Genomic DNA, 26,478 nt, shown 5'->3' on the forward strand with positions numbered 1-26,478 from the left:
GCACAGGGCTCAAGTATAACCATTATATTTCTTGAAGTACCTTGTCAATATGAATGATAAGTATTCGGTACCATCTGTTGCAGTATTTTTGTGAAGATATAGTTGACGGTGTTAGGTATATAAAAAAAACGAATAATTTTTTAATACAAAAAAATAATAGAACGTAGTATTCGAAAGATATCCGTTACATTTAAGAAGTTTTATTTACCGTTTTGCTATTATTAACCAAGCGTAGAATAATACGTAATGGACGCTCTGGTAACGTGAACTGCATGTCCCATGGTGCTTTGCGCGCGTGTCATACCACCGTGCGTATCTGTTCGTGTGTCGGTTCTCTCTGTCGAAAAAAAAAAAAAGCACCGTGCGGTTCACAGCGATGTCAGTCCAGGCTGTGGCAGCGAAAATGGCTGAGGTCGAATTAAAAGACGTGGCCGGTAAAGACGCTTCCCCCGCCATATCTCCGCTGACACCGAAGGCAGAGGAGAAGAAGAGTGAAAATAACTCGAGTTCGTCGACAGCAGCGGCGTTGGAGCCGAGCCCGGTGACCACCTCTCCGAACCCCGTGAAGATGCCGCAGGCGTCCGCAATGAAGCGGTCGGATCCGCAGCAGAACGGCGGCGAGGCGTTTATCAACTGCGACGGCACCGTGGCCGAGGCACCGCGAATGAAAAAGGTAACGTGGACCGAATGTGATGAGATCCGTAAAATCTGTGACGGAGCTCATTTTGAACCGCTGTCGTGTGTCATTGTGCGGCGATGACTCCTGGCCTATCAGACCTGTACTAGCAGCATAACAGCTGTAAATTCACGTCCGTTTTCCAGCAGCTGTCCGGAGATGATCGGTGACAGATCTACTGAGTGATTTGACGGGGATTTTGGCCGGATCACGTTGATTTCGAGCGCGTGAGCGATTGTTTCTAGTGATTGAAAGAGACCCGCAGTGCGCGTGTCGTAGCGCTGCATGCGTTTATCCGGGTCAAAACATAACGTGCTTGATATTGTAACACTTTTATAATAACTTTAAACAGGAATGGATGCGCTCATTACGTAATGCTTTAGATAAGTAGTTGTATGCATTTCATTGTGTTGCACTTTCATGGCATTGTTTGATTGTACTAGATTTAAGCAAGACTAAGTATTTGATACTGATTTTAATGACAGGTGTTTTTCGATTTTAATGTTAGTTTTTAAATAACCCAAGTGTTTTAATTTTATTTTATTAAATGTGTTATGCAGTCCAGTGTCAGTAAACAATTTGTAATGTGATTGTCAGGATAAAAAGCTATGTGAGAAGCCTACAAAGATTGTGATCAGTTGTGAGCTGGTGTTACAGTGATTGTTTTCATTCGTTTTGGTTGCAGTTTCTTCCCTTATAGCATTATAGCACAAGTCTATACTTCCTCTGTATGCAAGTATAAATATCTAGTTTTGATTTTTTCAGTTTCAAAGGGGAGAAAGGTTTTGTTTGAGTATATACAGGTCAGTTTTGTGGCATTTTAAGTTAACAGTATTGGAGTAAGGGCAGTAAAATGGTTATAGTTTATTGTTTGGGTAATTTTCCAATTCTGTTATGATTTGGTTGCTTTGTCCATGTGTCCTGATTGACGATGTGTTCATTTGAAACCCTGCTATTTGACTTTTCTAAAATAAATGTCATTTCTGTACCCTATTCAAAAGCATTGCCAGTTTTTATAAGAGGAAAGAGAATTGATATAACTTGAGTGATGTCGCTCTTCTATTATGTGTCAGTGTGAATAACACTGTGCCAAGACTGTGACCTCTCTCTGTTGTGTGGCCGGGGCTAGATTAGCTAAACAGAGCGCTTTAGGTTTGACACTTATCTGTTTGGATGGTTCTTTGGAAGGACTTAACACAGACTGTTCTCAATGACTCTCTTATCAATAAAAGGATATCTGCATTATCTTATCTTAGCTGACAAAACAAAGACCGTGTACAGTTCAAGGATAAAAGGTTCTGATAAAGAAATTTACATTTATTATTATTGTTCTCCTTAAGCAAGGATTTGATTCAGAATGAGCCAAAACATGATATATGGATATGGCTATCTACTTATTCTTTAACATAATAATAATAAAAAAATTCCAATCACTAATTCATAGTTTGGTCTGGAAAAAAATATTATATACAATATTTATTTTTCTATTATTACTAATAGATTTTTTTTAATCCACGTGTATAATTTTAGTTCTTTAAATTCTCTTTTTTCTGTTTTAATTAAGGACCTGTATATACATGTTGGTTTATGGTCTTAGTTTTAGCTCACAGTAATAACTTTGCTTATGTGTGTGAACTATATCTGCTGAATATCAACACAGGCTATGTTTTTAGCTGTCAAACTATGGTCCTTTTCTGTGGACCGTGGCAGATGATGAACCATGGTTTAGGGATGATCTGTACTGAAGTGGGTTTGGTAATGTTCCAGAAATCCTTTTAGCACAGACACTTTTTTTTATATGCCTATCCTAAAGGTGCTTTTGTCATGCTTTCCATGCACTGTGACTTTTTCTGCCCCGTTTTTAAGAAAAACTAAATTCTCTTTAGCCATGAAGCATGTTTACTGTTCCTCTGTGTAAGTGAACATCACACCACAGTGAGCTTCACACTGAGCAGGAGCTCAGCTCTGGGTTTGTCCATGTCATCACTTCACGTAGGTGCAAACGGCCTGTAGTTTGACTAAGGATTGCTGTGACCTCAGTGAACATTCACAGCCCTCGTTCTGAGGGTGTAGAGGGTGATAGAGGTGTTCACGCTGCTGTTTGGCATCAGGCCTGAGCTCTGTGCATACCTTGCTCTGTTGTGTCGTTATGTCACTAAACTTTGGTTCCCAGGATGCTTAGACATAACAGGCTTATGACATGATGCAGATAATATGGGGGAAACCCTGTACGTGACTACTACATATGGTACAATGTGGGGAATGTTCCAGTTAGCTATATATAGGCAGTTTTTTTTATAGTATAATAATGCAGCCATAATAAGTGTTAGAGGTTGGTGATGATATTCAGAATAAGGTAAGAAAAGGTTTTTTAGAGCAGAATAAATGTAGGCAATTTCCCAGTTGACCTGTGCTTTTCTCAGAAAGTAGGCCTCATGTTTATCGTATATAGTCTAGTGGTCAGGATGGGGCTTGTGGCAAGCAGCTGCTGATTCACAGCTTAAAAGTAACAGCTGCAGTAAGCAGTGTTGGTATTTTTCAAAAAAAAAAAAAAAAAAAATCAGATGTACTAAAATAAATTTACGTTAATTTGATGAAAAATACAAACTAATACAAATAACAAAATTACAAATATATATTTATTTTTAAATATTATAATAGTATATAAATAATTGGTTTCTAAACCACAAGTCATACATGCTGAGTCAATTATATTCACTTTAAAAGTGAAAATATATTAGAATCCCTGCCTTGGCAGCCAACTAAAATAAAGTTTAAATTAAAGTATAAAACTTATTCAAATTGAAAACTAAAATAAATTAAAGCTAAATTGAAAAGACACACAAAGCATAATAACTCAAATAAATAACACAAAAATAATTACTCAATGTTAACTTAAACTATGAACATAATGAAGGCAAATTTTAAATATGTATAAATATTATAATAATATATAAATGATACTAACACTGGCAGTCAGTTGTGGAGTTTAAAGTGCTAAACTTACTAAAACTAAAATAAAATAAAAGTATAAAAAAGTGAAACATAACAACAAAATTGCTTAAATCAAAAGATGAATGTCAGATTGACAGCCACCATTTAAACAAACTGGTTTTGACCTGTTACAATGTTCTCTCCTCCGTTTCTCTTTCGGGAAAGCTTAGAAGATTTTGCTTTGAAATCTGGGTCAAGGAGACCTGTGGTACATGTGATTTTGTTCATGTCTCCAGTCCAGTTTGCGCTGTACCAAGTTCCTTGTTGCTCACATAACGTCTGCTGAGATTTCAGCGAGCAGTTGACAGGAAAATATTTCTCACCATAGTGTGAAGTTCGGAGACTTTGATTAATGGTGGAATGAAACCAGAGGGACTGACCTATATGTTGAACCTGCCAGTGTTTATCTGCACCTGTAGGGGGTTCATGTGTGAATGATAGCATGCCTCTGGGAAGGTCGTATTCTGTACATGCCACTTAATGTCTGAAGAGCTTAAGAAAGAGGACCACAGACGTGTGATTAAACCGAAATGGATGTGCTCTCAGTTAAGTGGTGGTCATGCAGACCAGGGAGACCATGAGGGAGTGATGCTTTGATTGAATTGAACTGCATGTTTTGTACCGAAGAAGCTAACTGATAACAGTGCACTCACCGAATCATCTTCTCTTCCTCTCAAACACTCATCCATGACTCTGTGTCCTTGGCAGCAACCCTAATGGTTCACTTCAACACTTTAAAGGGCACAGCTGAGATTTCTCTGTCCCTCAGGCAGCTGTAACCACACCGCAGCAGGTCTTGTACACCTGAAATCACCCAGAGTCTTCTCGAGAGCCTTAAAGACTCGGTGTATAGCAGAGGCAACAGTGAGAGCGAGCCGGCCTATAAAAAACACACATCTGTCAAGGATGTGTGCCAGACCTCTTTATCTAGCTCTTATAACCTAGGACCCTATAGCCCCTTTCACACTGCCATTCCGGCAAATGATCCTGGGTCGCTAGATTTTGTGCTTTCACACTGCCAGTGATGACCTGGGATATGTGCGTGCTTTCACACACAACCCTAAAGATCCCGTAACGACACGTGACATCAGGGCGTGACGTGTAATGTACGAGTCGAAAACGTTAGGCACGTTATATATATATCAGTGCGGAAAGTGAGAAACAAACTGATCTCTGCTTCATTACAGTTTGCACATATGTTTTCGTCGCGAACGTTGATCCTCCTTCATAACAGCCGGTAAAAGAGTCGCTTATGCGTCATCACTTCGACACGGCATTAAGATCTGGCTTTTGTTCACACAGCGCTCGTCCCGGGTCGAACCCGGTAATGTTACTAGGTCCCCCGACCCGTGTTCAATGCTGGAATCAATCCCGGGATGTGGTTGCTTTCACACAGAAGGCGACCCGGCAATGTTCCGGCAATATGCCGGGTCCGACGTGCAGTGTGAAAGGGGCTTATGAAATCGGTTTTATTTTTTCCTGAATTCCATTTCAATATTTTCCCAAATTCCAATTGAACTTTTGGTCACACTTTATTTTAGGGTCCAATTCTCACTATTAACTAACCATTAACTATGATTTTTGCCTCAATTAACTTCTAATTTGCAGATTATTGATAGTTTATAAGGTAGTTGTTAAGTTTAGGGTATTGGGTAGGATTATGGATGTCATGCATTATATGTACTTTATAAGCACTAATAAACAGCCAATATGTTAATAATAGACATGCTAATAAGCAACTAGTTATTAGTGGGAATTGGACCCTATACTAAAGTGTTACCGAACTTTTTTTTATTAATTAATTTTCTGGGTTCCATTTTAATGGTTAGATTAGAATTTAGTATTCACTTTTGCAATTTATTAAACATTTAACATTTTTTTTATTTAAATTTCTTTTTTTATTTCAGAAATTCTGTTGTCGGTTTTTTTTTTAGAATGGTTTATAATTTAATAATATATATATTTTTAATAAAAAATAGTGGTAATAAAATTAAGATGGAAAACATTAAAGCCCCTTTCACACTGCATGTCGGATCCGCAATATTCCCGTAACATTGCCTGGTCGCCTTCTGTGTGAAAGCAACCACGTCCCGGAATTGATTACCGAATTGAACCCGGGTCGGGCACCTAGTAACATTGCGGTAATCGATCCGGAACGAGCGCTGTGTGAACAAAAGCCAGATCTAATTCCGTATCGAAGTGATGACGCGCGTTATCGTGCGACTCTTTTACCGGCTGTTCTGAAGGAAGATCAACATTCGCGACGAAAACATATGTGCAAACTGTAATGAAGCAGAGATCAGTTAGTTCCTCACTTTCCGCGCTGACGCCGAGATCGTTTGCTTGCTTCAGTTAAAGTATAACGTGACAAGCGTTGTCGACTTGTACATTACACGTCACACGCTGATGTCACGTGTCGTTACGGGATCTTCAAGAGTTGTGCGTGAAAGCACGCACATATACCGGGTCATCACTGGCAGTGTGAAAGTGCCAAATCTAGCGACCAGGGAACAATTACAGGAACACTTTACCCCTGTATTTGCCGGAATGGCAGTGTGAAAGGGGCTCATTAATTTACTTAATCAGTAAAAATGTAATTAAATGAAAATGTAACGGTTGTCTATTCTGGCAAAGTACTCCAGAGCAGATGTTTACTGTTAAAATAAATGTAAATTTATTTTATTTTATTTTTTATAAGAATTTATTATTTTAAGAAGTTATTTTGAAATCTACTTTTGAAAAGTACATTTCACTGTAAAATAGTAATATATTTCTCATAGTTTCTTAAGATCAACTTAAAATCAAGATCTTTTATTCTGACAGGTTTTTATTGAGACCTTGAGAGTTAAAAATTTTCCAAATTCCAAGACAATTTCATTTTTATGACTTTTTCTACATTGTGAATCATAGGGCCATGTTTACCTTCTCTGACTCTCTCCTGTTCTTTTTTTTTTTTTTTTTTTTTTTACTTAAAAGCATTTTTGTTTTACTCTCTCAGTGTTCTTTTGGAGATGTGCTGCCATATGTTGCTTCCATTTCCCAGCAAACCTGCGCAAGCGACAGCAGTTTTCGTACCATGGCCTGATAAGCGGTGGATTGGATCTCTGACTTGCTTGTGTTGCTTTTTCACAAGTAAGCTTTATAAAAGCTGTACTAGAAGAGTCAAAGTATACATAATGAAGGCAAATCTGTTGGAGGCTGCCAGATGTTGTCAGATTGTAGGCCTGTCGTAGGATACAGGAACACCAGGTCCAGGATGTCTACACGGCAGTTGGTTATTTATTCTCTCTTTTTGCTCAATATTATACGTTAAGCTTTGCTTTAGAGAGATTGGGAAATACAATCCTATAAGAACATTTTAATCCCGTTGGTTTATACATTTGCTCACTGAATAAATTCGGATTTGCAGCACTGTTGAACGAAGGAGTGAATTCGCATCAATTGTGCAAGTGAAAGATTAAGCCACCGGTCAGGCGTTAGCCAGGAATGTGCTACTGAATGAATGAACAAAAGCTTTTCCATTGACCAAATTGGCCTTCTGTTCACAAGTGAAGGTTCAATTGATTTATGCTGCTGGAAATTAAGTAGATGATTTCTGATGCCATTTGTATCGTATTGAGGCCTCAGGTTTTTCAATTAGTTAACCGTGGAACGGACACACATGCAGGATCCACAGCTAAGGAATGCACCCTAGACCCCTGCAGCAGCCCCTCACAAAGAACCTTCATTGTGTTCAAAACCTCTGCATCACAAAAGACTCTCTCAAAAGGGTAAGGAAAGCCACTCTCGTTTCTCTTCCTTTTCCTTTCTGCCAGCTCAAAAAAATAAAAATACAGCCCTCAGACCACAGCTGCTGTTTGTGACCGTTACCTTGATTTTAGTGGTCTGGCTCCTCAAACTTCACAACATTGTGTTGAATTTACCCTTGAAGAGAAACTTGAAGAGAAGCTAAAATTTTTAACATCAATTTTAATTTTTTTTTTAATTGAGTTCAGATAAATGTTCCACCAGCAATGCAATGGGAGAACTATTTTTGGTTCTCCAAAGAAGCTTTCTTTAAAGAACAGTTCTTGAAAGTAAATTTTGTTTTAAAAATCAAAAGAACCTTTTAATTATAAAGAACTTTTTTGTGGAACGGAAAGGTCTCATGGATGTTAAAGGAGTGTAAAGAGCGTGCAAAATTTCTTCTGACCCACACAACTTTTACATTTTTGTGCGTTCATGAAAAATCATAATCTTAGCCAAATGTCTTGTGCTGTGGCTTTAATTGAATTTTGGTACAAATTGGAAGACTTTAAGCATGGACTTGCATTTTAAGTCTCCAACATTTGAATTGAAGTAAATAGACGTCAAAATCGCAGACAAACGGTTCTGTTTCTTAATAATTTAAAAGTGAGCCAGAAATGAGTCAAACCTAAAAATGACCTTTATGGCAAAGTGTATTATTCCTAATTGCATATTTGGTCGAGAAAAATATATATTCTCAGCAGGCTGTCCACACAAACCTACAATTTCAGCATACCCTAGACTTACTTTGTAGTGGTGGGTACGTATTCCTAAATTGCAGTCCATCATTTTTCTTTCGGACCACAACCACCTCTGCACATCAAAGAAGTGGAGCACAGTTACTGTATTTGATGCCTCTGATCTGGTGCAGGGTTGAAAATCATTCAGTGTTGCTGTGGCTTGTTACTCCTCTTTAAGGAGGTCACACTTTTGGTTCCGAACATTTCTGATCGGACTGCTCAGGACAGGGTGGTCATTCATGCTTTCAGAGCGTTTGGTTTCATTGACTTCCATCGACCAATGACCCAGAACATTACTTCTGAGCTACATTTGAGGTCTGATTGATTAGTTGATTGTTCATTTGCTCAGGATGAACATCAGTGGGCTTAATGTCATCCTTTATTCTGGACCATCCCTATTATCAGGAAATGTGTCAGCAGTGCAGTGCATCATGGGAAAACTGCTATGAGATTTTTTTTGGCCTTCTGACTCGGCGTACAGGTAACAAGCTTAATGGTGCAAATGCTAAACCATGACGTGCTTTTCCTCTTGCCAGTCATTGGACCTCATTCATGAAACATTTGTAAATATAGGTGTAAATTTTTTGTAATTTGTGCGTAAAACAGACATTCCCTAACACTCTTCTCCGGGATTCAAAAACATTTAAGAAATGGCAGATTTGATAGTTAAATATGTTTGTTAATGAATTCCAATAATTTGTAAATGGGTCGCTCATGCATGCTCATTCCCAATTAGCAAAATCCCACCTATGAATTACAGCTACGCAGATTGCATCTCCAGGAAAACAGTGGACCATTCTGGTCTGCTTTCTCAGGTTTTGCTTAAGTATATTGCATAAATGCAAAAAACACTAATAGGAAACATGCCTAACAATAAATAGGCTATTCAATTAACGTGTGTCCACTGAAGAGTTTTTAGCCAGCTGAAAAAATGTCAGGTACTCTTCTTAAAACCAACGCTTTGCTATAATTTGGAATGTTCACGACAGTAACGTATTACTTCCAGTAACTCATTTTGAAGAATATTACTGATTATAACAATGCAGTAAACAGGATCAACTTCTCTATTGTTGTTCAGTTGCTTTACATGTAGAATGATTGGTAAGTGTAGTATTCCCCCCCCCCCCTCCTCCACTGATTGCACGGCTGGATAAAAAGTGACAGTCAAAATTGTCCATTTTACCTAAAGCTAAACATTAATCAACTTTCAGCTACAAAAAATAAATAAATAAAAAAACAGAGCAAGTGAACATGGAAAATATTATGATGGCACTGGATCAAAATTCAGTGTCATCAGTTTGCCAGAAAGAACACAGAACATTTCTACGCACAGTTTACACCTGGTAGGGAGCAGGTTTACATTTCTTTCGTACCAAACTAACATTTTGAACACAAACACTTTCATGAATCCGAAAATGTATGTCAGAACAGCTTTACGAATGATTTACACAAATTTATTCTGCTCGTGTTTCATGAATGAGGCCCATTGAATCAAGCCCTTTTTTTTTTTTGCAGCAAATGCAGTTAGCTGAAGACTGTAATTGTTGCATGTACTGCTCATATGCCAGAGTCGATAAATCAGTACGGCAGGGCGTCGCTTTCCTATTGTTTCTGCTTCAGGGTCTTGCTGCACTTTCATGCTCATCTTGTGGCCTAGTAGCTCCATTTGCCAACATAAAACTGAATGAGGTTTCTTCCTCTTCTGCTTCACTGCTCTTCCTCTTTTTAGAAAATGAGATTAGATAATGCAATGGATGGATCTGAATGAAGTGCATGCTTGCGTAAACAGTAACGTAATTATTAAGCACCTCTGTTATGTACATCTCATAACACTTATTTTTGATGTTGCTATATTTATATCGAGAGAGGAGTGGAGTCCTTCTTAGGGTCATCTTGTTCTTGAAGTAAGTCTCACTGGCCTCTTATGAATTAGGAATCAGTAACTGGCTTGAGTAATAAGATCCTTCTCATTTTCCTCTCTCTCTCACGTCTCTAAACCCTGAGCTGCTATTTGTTCCTTATGAGGAGCAACAGGAATTATTGAGCGTCAGACACATTGATGATACTAAAAAGGCTGCAGCCATCTGCTCTCAAGCCAGAATTAGCGAGGCGGAGGCCCTGATACACTGAGAGCTTTGAGCCTTATCTGAAAATATTGAATGGCTATAATATTGGCTGCAAGTCACTATTAAACTACAATTGTTCTTTGCTTCTTCTTAAAATTACCAGTGGATGTGATTTAAAATGGTCCCTAAACGTATCCTGATTATAAGTTTAGACTTAAAAACACCTTGTACATTCCCTTTTTGAACATTTATTTACATTGTAGTGTGTTATGTGTTATGCCTTATAACACAATAGTGACAGCATAGATTCAATAAACTTTTTTTAGTTCATTATAATATTGCAAGTATCATGCGTGGCAAGTAAGTCTTGGAACATTGTTTTTCCTGCACCTGCTGTAGTTAAAAATGCACTTGATTTAGGATAAGTTTAACAGGATAAGTGGAATACCTAACAAGCTCAGAGTGGATTCGTACATCGGTGTTTGTGTCCACCAAATCAAACTGTTTCCCGTTCCCGGTCAGAGTGAAGTTGGATGGGTGGCGTTTGCTGATGGTAGTCTAGGGGACCTTTATTTATTGAATTCATGGTTGTTGTTGTTGAAGACAGGAGACAGGCAGATGTTATCTCATCAGTAAATTGCTTGTTTCTTTGTCTTGGTCTTTTTCGATGCATAACAGATGACAATCGAAGTACGGTGTGTATAGTTAAATATCGTGTTATACATTCTCTGTTTAGCCAGCAAGGCTATACTTCTGCAATAATATCAGATTCAGGGATAATAGATAATGTGTCCCGCTGAGAAAACCCAAACATACATTGTTACAAGGAGGTCTATAATGACTGGAGAAAGTTAGCGTTCCCGTTCATTTCAAGGGCTGTTGCACAACTGGAAATATTTGATTTAAAGTCTTTCATACCTTTATACTATATACTATAGCAAAATAAAATTTAAACACATTTTTTCAGAAAACATGCCGATATTGAATGGCTGTCATTGGAGTAACGTTTTATTTTCAGATTATTCAGATTGTGATGTTAGAATGACCAGCAGGGGCTGAATTACATACGTTTAGACATCCAGGCTGATTTTCAATGCAATAAATAACATCTCACCTTTATTAGATTTGTATAGGGGTTAGATGTCTGCTACAGATGAACTGGATGGAACAACTACTTGCTAAATAACTATTTTTAGTCTTGAGATCTGCCCTACCCCTTTCCTTGCCTCTAGAGCCCACAGCAGTGAAATGTATTCTTATTTTAAAATACTATGTGGGATGATTTTCTTCTTTCCCTCGTCGCTTCAGAATAAACACACTGTGAAAGAACATGCTGGCAATCTGCATTAAACCCAAATACGAAGAGAATTGAGAGAACATCGCACTCTCTCTCTCTCTCTCTCTCTCTCTCTCTCTCTGTTTGTGCTTAGTCAGAAGAACAACACCATCTGGCACATAAATAGAAGCCTTTTATCCAAGGACCTTTAGACAATAGCCGTGTTTCCACTATCGAGCTAGGACCGGGCGTGCTAGTGCGTGCCAGGGCCAGTCGCGTTTCCACTGTCACTTCCGGGGCTTGATCGTGCCTCGCCGGGGCTTCCTCGGGGCCAACGGCCAGGTTTTTTCGGCCCGACGAAATCTTTGGGCCAAAGCGGGCCAGCTGGGGCTAGAGGAGGGGTTACGAACAAAGGCGGAGTTTCTCCGTGTCTGGAGAGCGTCAGCGCAGATCATTTCAGAAAGATAACAACTTTAACACCAGCATTAAAAACATTTTAAAATCAGTTGAGCTCAAAACTCATCTTAGTCAGCAGCGAGTGTTTGAAATAACTTGATCCGATGTGGATTATAATCACTAAACAAGGCTGAAATATTTATAAGCGATGTAAAAGACTATGCACGATAAACATATTACCATGGTAAATATGACCGCTTGGAGAAATCAGACGTCAGCTTCTTATTCTCTATCACAATTGTGTATTTATTAAGTAACATTTTATCTGTCGTCTTGTTTCGTGAGTTTAGTTCCACGTTGCATATCATCAAAATATAATAATGATTTTTGTTCGGGAGCTTTTATAGAAATAGAGAGTATGTGCTGTTGATCATTTCAGAAAATAGCCGCTATAACGCCAGCATTAAACGCTTTATTTAAATAAGTTGAGCTAAAAACTGACTTTCAGTCAGCAGCGAGTGTTTTAAATAACTTGATCCAATGTGGATTATAGGCTAATCACCATACAGGGCAGAAATATTTATAAGCGATGTAAAAGACTATGCACGCTGGGCATTAACATTAAACATGGTAAATATGACCGCTTGAAGAAATCAGACGTCAGCTTCTTATTCTCTATCACAATCGTGTATTTATTTAGTAACTTATATTATCTATCACAAGCCTCGTCTCGAGAGTTTAGCTCATGTTGCCTATTATAACAATATAATAATGTTTTTGTTCGGGATCCTTTATAAAAATAAAGATATAATTCATTCTTAATGTGACTTATAGGCCACTGTGACTACAAATAAACAGAAACAGACTCGCTGAATAAGCAGGCTATTTTCATAAGTGTTAAAAATAAATAAATAAAATAGAAATAAGTGTATTTATGTGTGATTAATTTTGAGTCCTGATAAATTAAATCAATATGATCACTGTATCACTTATTCTATAGTTAAAACATCGATGCTTTTGAATTAGAATATATAACAAAGCATGCAAACAAACGGCCGCGTTTATCATGTTCGTTTTGTGATCGCGCATGTTCCAGTGACTTATTTCTTAGTTTTCTGATAACTTCTCTAGTGAAATGATGAGGTTGCATGACGTTGTTCTGAGAGGCGTGTAAAGGGCGTGTTTTAGTGACGAGCAGCGGAGCTTCAAGCTCCACTGTGGAAACCCTGCGCTATTCTGGCCTCGTGCTACTGGCCCGGGGCTATGAGCCCCGCCCGGCCCGCTTTAAGCCCTGGCTCGCACTGGCCCGACAGTGGAAATGCGGCTAATGATTGCCGCTCGTCACTGCCCCTGGAAAAGGGACATTTCCAGAGTGGGCTTGCAGGGACAGGTTCATACTGTGGAAGAACACTTAAAGTCCAAAGGACTGTGTCTGCATACGAGTCCTTCACCTGGCCAGACTGTGCCTTTTAATATGGTTTCCTTTCATGATCTACATTGGTGTTCCAGTAGCCGCTGTTATTGCTGTCTAATTTTCACATTAATTTGTAAAACCAAAGTGAATTGGTCATAAGGGTCCTTCAACATCCATGAGTATAGGCCTAGATAGAGGTTATCAGCCGTTATTATCAAATTAACAAATTAAATATGTAATTTACTACAGGAGAATAGTTTGGAATTATATTTTTTTCAGACAAGCCTCTTATGCTCACCAAGGCTGCATTTAAAACAGTAATATTGTGAAATATTTTAAAATAGAATGTGTTTTTTATTCAGCATCATTATGCCAGTCTTCAGTGTCACCTTCAGAAATCATTTTAATATGCTGATTTGGGTGTTTTTTTAAACATTATATCTCAGTTTCCATATTTACCTTTACATAACTGTAAACTTCAGCAAATATGAAGCCTAAATTGACTTGTAGCATTTTAAAACCATTTTTCAGTCTTTTATTTTTAATGTATTTAGACAGAATTGCGTCTTTGTTACAGATATTGACCATGACAATAAATTTATCATCCGTATCAGTTCCTGCACATTCCCCTTTCCAGAAGTTAAATATTTTGAAGCAATTCGGAATCTATTCTGTTTTCAAAATCTGTTTTTGGTCCCCATGTTTTATTACCCGAGCGTGTCTGTGAGGGTGTGTTCACTGCAGCCACATTTTTTTGGTGGGTTTGCAATTACAACCACAACTTTCACTGTGTGTTTAAGAACCTCGTCTTTAGCAGAGGGCATGAGAACAACACATCTTGCTGGCTGATGTTGACATTACTGCATTTCTATATATTTTTTTTTTGCTCCTCTAGTACAGCTGAAGCCTCCCGGGGTGCATGTCTCAGAAATCTTTTGTTAATAGCAGGACATGGTATCGAATGGCTCCTCCAGAAAGAATCTGAAATGGCCATGGGGTCTAACCCTTTGCAGCTGAGCTCTCTGCGTAGGAGGATTGCTTTTATACCTTCACAGAACAAGTGCAGAGTATGAAGACATTTATTAAACCGAGTGAACTCTTGTTCATGCTTTTGATGAGATGAAATGGTGGTGTGTATTAATCATGAACTTTAAGGAGGCAGAGAGCAAGAAAACTACTTTACGATGAGTTAGACTACTATACAATTCTCAGTAAATTTCCATTAAAATCCTTCTGACTGACTTGTGTTTACCGATACTGGCAAAGTCCAAACAGACCCTTTAACTTCAGCTAACCTCTGTTCTTCAGAGCGGAAAGAGCCACATCAAAGTTCAGATGCTTTGCACTGCTTGAGTGCTTTTCAACACTTCATTGTAGGAAAGGTCAAACTCTTTGCCAAGCTCAGTGATATACTGGCCTTATATGAATACAATACTATTATTTTGTGGCTGAAGGATATGAGGAAATAAATGAAGGGCCTGAATTTTTAAGAAATTGTAATCAAATCTGTCAGGTACGTTATGTGTTGGATGCCGAACACCTGAGCGCACGTCCCACAATGTGATCCGTCATCCGAGCAGGAAGCAAATGACCTGTCACACCTTCCAGTGTTCCTTGCCACACGATTGCTAGTGTTGGATCAGCCATTTGAATTATGGATATTCTCCGTATACCTTCTGTTAAGCCTATGCGTTTAATTAAAAAGGTTAGGCAGGAAGATTCCCAAGAGCCCATACTTTGACTTTAGCCTGGAGCTAATTTGTCTGATTTACTATCCGAGTGAATGGGCGTTGCAAAAGCTCTTTCTCCGGTTAAGTGCCCTGAGATGATCCTTGGTGTCTGTTGCACCAGGCTCTCTTATTTCTGGTGCCATCATTAGTCAAAGCGACGCTGACGTCTTGTATCACATTACAAACCCTGTCTGTTCTGACAGTAAAATGTAGTTGCTATGGGCGCCACTTTATGGCTTGTAAAGCTTGTGAAAATGCCAGGATGAAAACAGTCTATGAAGCCGTAAACTGCCCTACAGTAAAAAAAAAAAAAAAAAAGAAAAAAGAAGAAGGGCCGCAGATCCATGTGTCACAGCAAAGGTATTATGCTCTTAACAAGTGAAGCATATGCGAAAGATCTGTTGTCTTACACAGTAAAAAAAAAAAAAGACCTCTCCAACTCAAATATACATTTTTCAATTGGCCAAATTTAATTAGTGTGAATTTAATTTTATAAATTTAATTTTTAAGATTTTACAATTTTTCAAAATTTAAATGTAACCAGTCAGAGGTTTTTATTTTTTACAGTGTAAGTTACCAAGATCTTTGTATTTTATTATATGATATTAATTTAGTTAGTAAAGTTTTTATCAATATTTAGTATATCTATATATTACTGGTCAATACTGATTAGTCAACTAGAATTCTGAAGCTTGTCAGCAAACTATGGCTCTGTCTGTTAAGTGACGCTCTATTTGAAAGTTGGTGATGGACATTTACCGCTACTCACAGAACCGGCTTTACTAACGAGAGACGCATGACAATCGCATGCAATTAATCGTGCAGCCCTAATTCAGGTACACATCTTTCAGTACAGTTTTCAGCCTGTAAAACTCTGTTGTAATGAGTTCTGCAGCTCATCTCGATGCAGGTGCTATACAGAACCTGTGAAGCTCTTTACGCACATCTTTCCACCGAGAACAAATTTAATGATTCTCCAGAGATGTTCAGGACCTCAGGCTGACGTTGCTACAGCCCTGTAATGAAAAGCTCAGGGGGTGAGAAAAAAAAATTATGTTTTCCTCAGGAGAGCTATAACTCGTTGCTCCTTTCTGCAGAAACGATTTCAATGTTTGACACTCAAATGACTCCATTACTGTTGTGTGCTCAGAAGTGAAGAATGTCAGGGTGGCTACATGGTACATTTTTCTGCTGTTTGGCCTACAGTTTAAAATTTTTTTCTTTAAATCTTATTTTGCAGTTATTCTCCACTTCTCCTCTCTTGTTGGCATGCATTCCTGCAAAGAACAAGCCCATCTATACATTGGTTCTGACATCCCTGGTGATGTATGTCCTTGTTCCGTACCGTGATTATGTAAGATTATGTGCGCATGTGCAACCTTTTGTCCTGAAGTAAAATCCAGACTATCATATCTCTTGAAATTTCCATGACGAGTGTCCTTGTTTATTGTCTCAGAGCTCAGCGTGATGATAGGAGCTTTTTGAACCCTTGTTTCCAGCTCTACCCTGCAGAGAGTTCTGTGTTTCAAGTAGAAATCAAGGAGATTTACGCTCCTAACTGCACTTATTAATGTAAGCCAAACTCAAGTCTCGTCTCATTGCAATATGCTGCTTTTGAATGCCCTTCTGCCCAGTGCCACTGTTATGCCAGTTCAATTTCCAACTTCTATCACAGCAGTCACACCAGCCATGGCTTTCATCATTGTAACAGGAATCTAAAAAATGGGGTCTTGGATGAGCCGTCTTCTATTTTGGCTTCAGTAGGACGGGAACCAATGATGTAAGGCTGTCACTTTACATTCATTATTCAGTTTTTGTTTGCTTCTAAATTAGCATACATCCATAATGTATACGCTGGAAGATAATACAGACAGGAGTTGGGGAAAGGATTGTACTGAGTGTTTGGTATCTCTGTTATATCACTAGCGTTTTGAAGACTAATGATTATCCTTGAATAACAGTTCAGTTCAGTTCATTTGGAAAGTGATTCAGCATTTCAGCAAATGACTGATGAAGTCAGCAGCACCCTGCAGCACGGCTGTGTTTGCGTTCATTGCGCAAGCTCTCAACGTGAAAAACATATTAGAGCTGCACTGTGAACACTTGGACTAGGAAATACGAGCGTTTTCCCCCGCTCTGTTCTTTACTCATCAGCTCTCAGCAGTGTTACTGAAATGTACTGTTAACTTGATGTGAGCGTCTCTCTCTTTCTCTAGTTCTTTCTGTCTTTCTTACATAAGTGATCTTTTTCATAGAAGTGCTGCTCATGTGGCCTGAATCTCTTCTCCGGTAACATACAGCCTTTGTGTCATTCTCAGAAATGGAGCTTTTTGCCTCCTGTTTAATACACAAATCCATTCATATTACCTTTGAAAGATTAAAATAGGCTACCTCACTCTCTTTTGTCAAAATGTTCAGAGGACATAATGGCACAAAATGTTTTGTTTCAGTACGTGATTATCCTAGTCTTTTCAATTGGTTAATGACCTTTTCATATTGCGTAAGTTTTTTTAGACTCCTTTTCTTAGATATTGTTTCCATGAATTTCAATTAGTTTGTTTTTTTCTCTAAATGAACTTGCTGCCTTTACAGTGAACTTAGACACTGTAGAAAGATTTGGATAGGAACGAATGTAATGCAAAACCACAAATCCTTGTCTGAACTCTGTGAAGTGAGTAAGTTTATTAGTACACATGTAACGTCTTAAAAGGACTGTGTCTGCTAGGGCAACAGTATAATGCAATGCCAGTTGCGACATTTGATGCAGCAGCAGTCGTCATTAACATTAATATTTATGTGTTTGGTAGATGCTTTTATCCAAAGTGACTTATATTGCACCCAGGGTATACTTGTATAATTGTTTATGCATTTCCTGGGAATTAAAACCCATGACCTTGGCATTGCTAATCCAATGCTTTAGCTATAGGACTACATAAACTAAACCATCTTTTATAGACATTTCAGTCTTTCAGTTCTAATACATAACTAATCTTGTTAGGTTACTTGTTTATAGCAAACCGCTGTGCATTACATTTGGTTTAATGCCACAAAGATTTGAAAGTTACACCTTTAGTTTAGACCGCACATTTGCAATGCTGTCCAAGCATTTGCGTCTGTATTTGCATACACGTTTCTGGCCTTTAAATAAATATGCGGCATGAAATTTACATGAATGCATTTGGCAGACACTTTTATACAAAGTGAGATAAATTGCATTCAAGGTACACTGTTTTTCAGTTCCCTGGGAATGAAATCAATGACGTCATGCTCTACTGTTTGAGCTACATTGAGGCTTTAAGTGTATTAGTCCATTTTGTTGTGCAAATTACATCTGCTAAATGAACAGACTCCCAAAAGAATTATATTAATTCTCAAATATTTGACTTTCTTAACTCCCTAGATAAAGTAATGTGTGAGCCAGTTTGTTCCATGTGAAAGGTATAAAGTCATACTGAGAAAATTTTTTCAAACCACACCTCTGATATATTTCACAAAGGAGTTCACAGGAGATGTGGACCATCAAATATTTACAGGATGACCTACTGCTCATTTGCACTGTTTTAAAGATTGGATCTTCATAAAACATCCATCAGCAATTTGTGTGCTTTACAATGTTGAAGTGTTTAAGTCGTGTCACATTTTACTTGCTAAAGGCCAACAGTTGATGATCAACAAGCTAAATCTGCGTTCATCAAGGTGAGGTTAAAGAATCAAGAGCATGCCAATGTAATTGTCCCTCTGGTACTTCCGATCTGTCCCCTTCTGCTTGTATATTCTAGGACCAGAAAAACACAAAGAGCCCTTTGTCAGGGCCAGTGGTGGCAGTTTGTGAGTATGAGTCTTGGCATGTTTCATTATCTTGAGCATGAGACGCAGTAATCACCTTCTAAAGCACCCCTTCTAAAAGCCTCCACACACACACATTTTGCCAACTCTGACCAGAATCGTTTCAGCCTCTAAACAATTAACAATTAAAAGAGAGATGCACAAAAACTCCCAAAGGGAAACAGTCTAGCATTGTGCAGCACAGGCCATGGGATCAGTTCAGACTGGCCACGTGTAAAGCTGGTATAAAAGTCCACTTCCTCTTTGCTGGTCCCTTCCCTTTTGCCTCTCTATTTCTTTCTGTCTCTCTTCACTTTCATGTGTGTCATGCTGAAGAAAAAGAAGGATGGAGAGATCTCTGAGCCGTCAGTTAAGAAGGTAAGAGGGGAGAAAGTGACCGGGTGGTCTCAGGGCTTTCCTGAGGACAAAGCTTAACTTTCTGGAATGAAAATAGTCCAGAGTCATCTGTTTGCTCAGCGTGGATTAGCAGTGGGCAATGTGTCTCTTCTGCCATAGAGAGCGAGAGGGGGTCCAACGGATTTGAGCCTGCTGCAAATGCAGATTCAGGGTGTTTTCACACATGGCTCATGTGAAACATTTGTTTCAGAATTTGGTCCATTTCCTTCCTGAGCTTGGTTCTTTTAGGCAAATATGAACTTGGCAAACATACTTGGATCTGCACCAAAATTATCGGTCCAAGATCACCTCGACAATTCAACCAACTGAAAATTAACTTTGGAGTGGTTTGGTTGTCCGACCCAATGGACTAAACAGAAGAGGTTTGGTTGCCTGAACTTACAAACAAAATGAGCTTTGGACCGGTTTGGGTATTTGACCCAATGGACAAAACCTCTGGAGAGGTATAGTTCTCCAGCCCAATGAACAAAAACTCTATAGTGGTTTGGTTGTCCAATCCATTTGACAAAACAAACCCCCTGAGCAGTTCAGTTATCTGACCCAACGGTCCAACAAACAAAGCTTCATCAGAATTCATAATGGGAAATATATTGAGGAAAAAATCAAGTGTCTGATTCTCTGGGTGAGAACAGTAGTTATCACAGTTAAAAACCAAATAGTACCTTTTCATCTTAGAATGTTGTATAGTTGCATTGCAAAAATGCTGTCTTGACAAAGCCTTGATTGCCACTCCAACTTGGAAATTGACATGCCCTGAAAAAAACTGAAAACGCCTGAGTATCTTGGTTAAACCTAGATTCTAATATTATTTTACCCAATATTTATGTGTGCAATGTATTTGTTATACTTGGAGAACCAAGCTTTTTCTTATTGGATTAGTAACTTGTTTTTCCAGCTAGTATGTAATTTGGAAGAATGTGTTTCCTGTACAATGAAACCTTCCCAGTACAGTCCCTCTGCCCCTTTATGCCAAGCGTTAAGAGACTAAACAGGTGCCAAACGGAAGTTCACAGAGTTTGCAGGTGTTTGTTTCTCTGTAGCATTGCTGTCGCAAAAGCCCTGCGAGTGACAATTGCTCAAGTGCTTTCGGGCACAGCGGTGTGTTTGTGTGAATCAAGGTCTCTGTAAGTCAGGGCCTTAGGCTTGTCTGCATAACTGTGTTTTACTCATGGTCTAAAAGCCATACATCCGTCCTGGAAACAGCACCTCCTATAGCTTCATCCTAAAGCCTGAAGATTAATCACTGCGATCACTCAGTGGTTGATTGAACACTGAAATGGCACGGGGTTATGTAATAGTCATGCTTTTAAAAATCTCTTGATGGAGCGGGGGATTTGAGGCTTCTGCTGACTCTGATAATAACGTCAGCAGGGGATGACTGCACCGCACCGTAATCTTCTCACGGTTCATGCTGCGTGATCTTCTCTGCAGACAACAGCTGCCAGACCATTAATAGTAGCGCAGTTTACAGACACGTCCACGAAGAGCTCTCAATGATTTCCGCTCCTGACTTTCATTGAGCACAGATTAGTGGTGGCTGACTGAGTTATAAAGGATACTTAGTTATCAAGGTTATGATATCGAAATGATCAGGTCAAATTGTGTTTAAGATTAGGACAGATCTTGGTATTAATAATTTCCTTCTAACTTTCCAAGTAAAAACTTATTCCTAATATTCAGCTTAATTTGTGAATTGGAGCTTTTGTGATTGGGACTGATCATTGTTTACATTCTCGTTTGTCACTTCCTGTGGTAATAGGCATTATTTGACAGGGAATTACAGCTCAGCAAGTATGTACATATATATTTATATAAATAACAAAAAATAATTTCATGCATAACAAGTGGGTAAATTAAATCTTGTAAAAAGAAGTTAAATTATAGTAACAGTGAAGATTTTTTTTCTGTTACAAGAGATTTTCAAAGAATAAAAAGAAAAAGTATCACAGTTTTCACAGAAAAAAAAGCAGCACAGATATTTCCAGCATAAGAAAAATGTTTCATAAACACCAAATCAGCATATTAGAATGATTTCTGAAGGATCATGTGACACTGAAAAGTGACGGAATGGCTGCTAAAATTCAGCTCCTCATTACAGGAATAAGTTAAATTTGAGAATTAATACAGTGTTACTGTTTTTACTGTATTTTTTATCAAATAAATGTAGCCTTCTTTTAAAGTCTTTCTTTTTTTGTCACTATAAGGTTTCTCACTCCGGTGTTTTCTCTCTCTTGTCCTGACTTCCCGCCCATTTTCATGACAGATCCAGTTTGCAGACCAGAAGCTGGAGTTCAACAAACGTCCCACCAAGATCGGCCGCAGGTCTTTGTCTCGCTCCATCTCACAGTCTTCTACAGACAGTTACAGCTCAGGTATGGCATTGTACAAGCACCAGTACACAACACAGTCACATGCACACGTCCTTTTAAACCTCAGTAAGGTGGGCTACATTATGTGTTTCTATACATCAGGGGTCTAATGTAGGGTGTCAGGTGAGTCATGTGAACAAAAGCCTTCCTGTGTGGGTTCTCTGGCAGGCCTCTTTAAGAGGATTACATTGATAAAAGGAGAGTAGATTGTAGGTAAGAAAAGTAAAATCTACATTCCTGCAGGCTTTTCTTAGAACTGTGTTCATTGAGAAACAGGTACACACGTCTACATTTTTCTTTTTTTTTCTGTTCTTTACTATTCCCTTTTTCAGCTGCCTCATACACTGACAGCTCCGATGATGAAACCTCTCCCCGTGACAAACAGCAGAAGAACTCGAAGGGCAATGCAGACTTCTGCATCAAGAACATCAAGCAGGCCGACTTCGGACGCAGGGAGATTGAGATTGCCGAGCAAGGTGGGAAGAGTTCCTTTGTGCCGACAGGCTATAAACATTTATGAGCATGACGGCTTATTGTGCAATGCCGTTCTCTCTTTGAGTTGTCCTCGGGCCTGTCAACATATTAATCAAATGGTATATGTTTATGTGTGAAGTAAAAGTGTGTTTGTGTGAGATCAAGTGAAGCGTGTTTTGGTGTTCTTCCTGTGCATCTGAGGGGCCGTATGTTCAGTGTGTTTCATCAAATACTCCAGTGTGCACTTACACACAGCCTTTGTCTGTTTATCAACTTTAAAACTGTTTCACATTTAAACCTATGTTATGCAACTTTTTTTGTTAGCAAAATGTAAATAATGAGTCTTAAATCCATCTTCCAAACAATGGTTTTGCCTTAAAATCACTATGGGATACCTATAATAAATTATATTCATGAAGAGGGGTCCCAGGATTTCCCAGGAAACTGCATACTTTGATCATTTGTCCATGTGTGCTTACATCACATCCGCAAATAAATGATTAGTCAGGATGCTAACATATGCAGTGGAATTAACTTGGAGCCACAGGAAAAAACTAAAACAAACAAAAGCTAAACTTTTTATATCACAATTCTATATTTCTGAGAAAAAGTCTGAATTGTAAGATATTAAAGAAATTGCCTTTATTTTTCATTCCATGGTGTAATCAAATAAAGTTGCTTACCTGCTGGTAGAACACATTTTTCAGATATCATCTTTTGTTATCGTGAGATTTTCAGTAGTGACACTCAGTCTGATAAGGCCATCATTTGTACCCATGAGCACAGCGATGCGCCTCAAGCCATCATGTTCATCGGTGAAGCACAACACACACAATTATCAAAAATGTTCCTCTCTTTTCGGGGATGTGCAAGTGAAAACATTGTAGCCATGTGTTCATGTTTTTTTGTGTATATCTGCACTGTAGAGATGCCTGCTCTCATGGCTTTGAGGAAGAGAGCCCAGGGAGAGAAGCCATTGGCTGGAGCCAAAATTGTGGGTTGCACCCACATCACTGCTCAGACTGCTGTGAGTTACTGTACACACACACACGAAAATACACGAAAATACATAATATTAACCTCATTTGTTCTTAAATTAAACTAATTACATTAAATTACACTGTAATTTCAACACCCTAATCCTAACTCACTCAACACGTTTGGTCCATTATTCAGCCCATTTACTGCCATACTATATTTGTGAGGATGTTTTTAAAAGTAATGCTCTTTTTTGAGAGCAGACGGACATCTGTGTTTCAGTTATGCATCGTCGTGTGATTGTGTGTGTGTGTGTGTGTGTGTGTGTTTGCAGGTGTTGATGGAGACCCTCTCTGCTCTGGGCGCTCAGTGCAGGTGGGCCGCCTGTAATATCTACTCCACTCAAAACGAGGTAGCAGCCGCTCTGGCTGAAGGAGGTAAATATTTTTCTTTTCTTATTCATATTTCCTTTGTATTCTCTCATATTTTTCTGTCCTGATGAACTCCTGTGTGTCGTCTCTGGCAGGTTTCTCAGTGTTTGCCTGGAAGGGCGAATCGGAGGATGATTTCTGGTGGTGTATCGATCGCTGTGTTAACGTGGAAGGCTGGCAGCCCAACATGGTAGCCGGACTGTTTACATCTAGAAAAGTGAAATATTATGACCGTTCGGATTTCTCAACAGCTTATGTCTTGTAGATTTTAGATGATGGAGGAGATTTGACTCACTGGATCTATAAGAAATATCCCAACATGTTCAAAAAGATCAAAGGCATCGTAGAGGAGAGCGTGACTGGAGTTCACAGGTGATTACGGTCGTTTGTGATAGATTTGAGTTTGTTAAATGCATTAAAGTAGTGTTCGATTTTGGGTATTTGCTGTGGTTAAGTGTAATTGGACACAATGTGGCGACTGCAATTGTTTTTTCCTATCAAGAAGGGAATGTTTCCATCTAGTGGTAAGAAGTGGAACTGGCAAATGGTTAGAAATAGAATGAGTAATAAGAAACATTGTCATAGTTATTATAAACATTATATATATATATGTATGCATGCATGTAAAATGTATGATAATAAGGACCACATCAACATATTTTAAGGATTTCTAAAGGATCATGTGACAGTGAAGACTGGAATAACAGTGCTAAAATTTCAGCTTCGCATTACATAAAATGCACTTTAATCAAATAGAAATCAGTTATTTTAAATTATAAATAAGCATTTACGATATTACTATTTTACTGTATTTTTATTAAAACATTGCAGCCTTGGTTTAATTTTAGTTTGTCTTGAGAAAAAAAAAACATAATAATAATCTTAATTATTCCAAACATTTGATCTGTAGTGTATTTATGTGATTAGTGATTATAAACATTAATCATTCAGAATTGGTATTTTATGTGTTTTTTTTTTTTTTTTTTTTTTTGGCTAAACATCTCTTATATTTAATTTTCTAGGCTTTACCAGCTGTCAAAGGCTGGTAAGTTGTGTGTTCCCGCAATGAATGTTAACGATTCAGTGACCAAGCAGAAGTTTGACAACCTCTACTGCTGCCGGGAGTCCATCTTGGATGGGTATTGTCTTAATATAGTTTTCCCAATCAATGTGTTTAACACAATATGGGTGTAAATTACATGTTCCTTTTTTCAGCTCGGCAGGAGTTGTGTTGTTAATATTGGCCTGTTGGCTTTACCGAGCATGTTTGTGTTTTGTGTTCAAGTCTAAAGAGGACCACAGATGTGATCGTTTGGAGGAAGCAGGCTGGTGGTGTGTGGATATGGAGAGGTGAGATCGTTAGATCATAACTAATTACTATTTCTCAGAATGTTCTTGGCTTTATGTAAAGGTAGACTCAATTAAATCTGTTATTTGATGGACTGCTATCTGAATAATCCAGTCTTGTGAAATATAAAAATTGTGAAATAATTTCCTTTGTGTCGGATCAGCTATTTTACATTTTAAAAATATTCTATTAATCTGTCTATCACTTTAGCTGACACACCTCCACTGCCCAGCTGCATTACTGCATTAGTGAACAGATATTAGATCTGGCCACTAGAGGACAGAAAACCCCAGGAAATACCTCCACATGTATTCATTTGTTTTCTGCTAACAGAGTCTAACACCCATGTTTTTCCAGGATTAACAAAGGATCTTGATCTTGCCCTATGTGTCAAATCACATAGGAAGTGTGCTACAAACAGTATATTTTTTTTTACAGTCAGGTACATTTAAGTTGTTTTGTTCTTCATTACTGTAAATCCTGTTGTGTGTAATTAGGTTGGAAAAGGCTGCAGTGCTGCTCTCAAAGCGATGGGCTCCATCGTACGTCACTGAGATCGACCCCATCTGTGCCCTACAGGCCTGGTGAGTCACAGCCGCTTTCACTGATTCAGCGTTTCCTCAACAGCAGCGATGCTGTTAAAATACACTTAATGTCATTCTAATGTGTTAATACATAGTGAACCAGCATTTGAGCGGTGAATGAATCTCCACGACTGTGTATTCAGCATTTTTTGCACACCTGATTCAAATTCTCATAGTACTTTCCTAACTCTTGTAAATGTTATGCAGGTTCTCATTCAGAATTTAGTCTCTTGACACATAGTTTTTACTCATATTTTGTCATCACACAGCATGGATGGCTTCAGGCTGGTAAAACTGAACGAAGTCATCCGACAAGTCGACATTGTCATCACCTGCACAGGTATTTTGAAATCCGTTTTTTGATTTTGTAGTAAATTTTAGAATTTATTATTCTGATTCAAGCGAAGAAAAATTACAACCCCCCCCCCCCCCAAAAAAAAAATAGTTGTCAACTTTTTGCATCCTTTTGAAACTTGAAAGCTTTATTATTATTATATTATTTTTACGTTTTTAAAAAATTTATAATATTATTTTTAAAGGCTTTTAGTCGAACATTAATAATAATTAATTATTTATTTACATATTTGTATTTTATATTTCAAGTAATAATTATATTAAAATATATATTTGTAATATTTTTAAAATTAATTATTTAACATTGTTTTTAAATGAGGCTATGAAGGATTTTATCACTATTATCATCATCATTATTATTATTTTTAATTAATAATTTTAAATAATGATTATTTTGCATTTTTGAAAGTGAGTCTTTTAACATTGTTTGAAATTAGGTTATCATGAATAATTAACAGACTGTTAACAGACACTACACTGCTGCAGAATCATACACTGTTATCTAGCTGAGCAGAGTTTTGTTGTCTGTATAACTGCATTCTGACTCTCACTGCACTATGCGATGCACTTGTCATTAGCACAGTGATTCTAGTATACCTAAAGTTAATTACATCTGAGAC

The 26,478-nt window shown here is 38.1% G+C and overlaps 1 protein-coding gene across 1 annotated transcript; it reads left to right on the forward strand.

Annotated features, from left to right (window-relative positions):
- Positions 1 to 306: 306 nt before the first annotated feature.
- LOC113059961 (adenosylhomocysteinase 3-like) lies at positions 307 to 24,957 on the forward strand. The gene is made up of 9 exons (XM_026228687.1): positions 307 to 673; positions 21,584 to 21,692; positions 22,022 to 22,165; positions 23,090 to 23,190; positions 23,476 to 23,578; positions 23,668 to 23,762; positions 23,838 to 23,944; positions 24,595 to 24,711; positions 24,858 to 24,957. Exons 1-9 carry the CDS (start codon positions 377 to 379, stop codon positions 24,940 to 24,942), a joined length of 1,158 nt encoding a protein of 385 aa, XP_026084472.1. The 5' UTR covers positions 307 to 376; the 3' UTR covers positions 24,943 to 24,957.
- Positions 24,958 to 26,478: the final 1,521 nt, after the last annotated feature.

The sequence above is a fragment of the Carassius auratus genome, chromosome 4 (genome assembly GCF_003368295.1).
Source record: "Carassius auratus strain Wakin chromosome 4, ASM336829v1, whole genome shotgun sequence".
NCBI classification, from domain to species: Eukaryota; Metazoa; Chordata; class Actinopteri; order Cypriniformes; family Cyprinidae; genus Carassius; species Carassius auratus.

What these genes read in the sequence shown, in the direction of transcription:
- LOC113059961 (XM_026228687.1), top strand. Translation starts at nt 377, where the DNA reads ATGTCAGTCCAGGCTGTGGCAGCGAAAATGGCTGAGGTCGAATTAAAA. An exon ending in TACAGACAGTTACAGCTCAG is followed by an intron (nt 21,693 to 22,021) that starts GTATGGCATTGT and finishes TCCCTTTTTCAG; the next exon opens with CTGCCTCATACACTGACAGC. An exon ending in ACATCACTGCTCAGACTGCT is followed by an intron (nt 23,191 to 23,475) that starts GTGAGTTACTGT and finishes GTGTGTTTGCAG; the next exon opens with GTGTTGATGGAGACCCTCTC.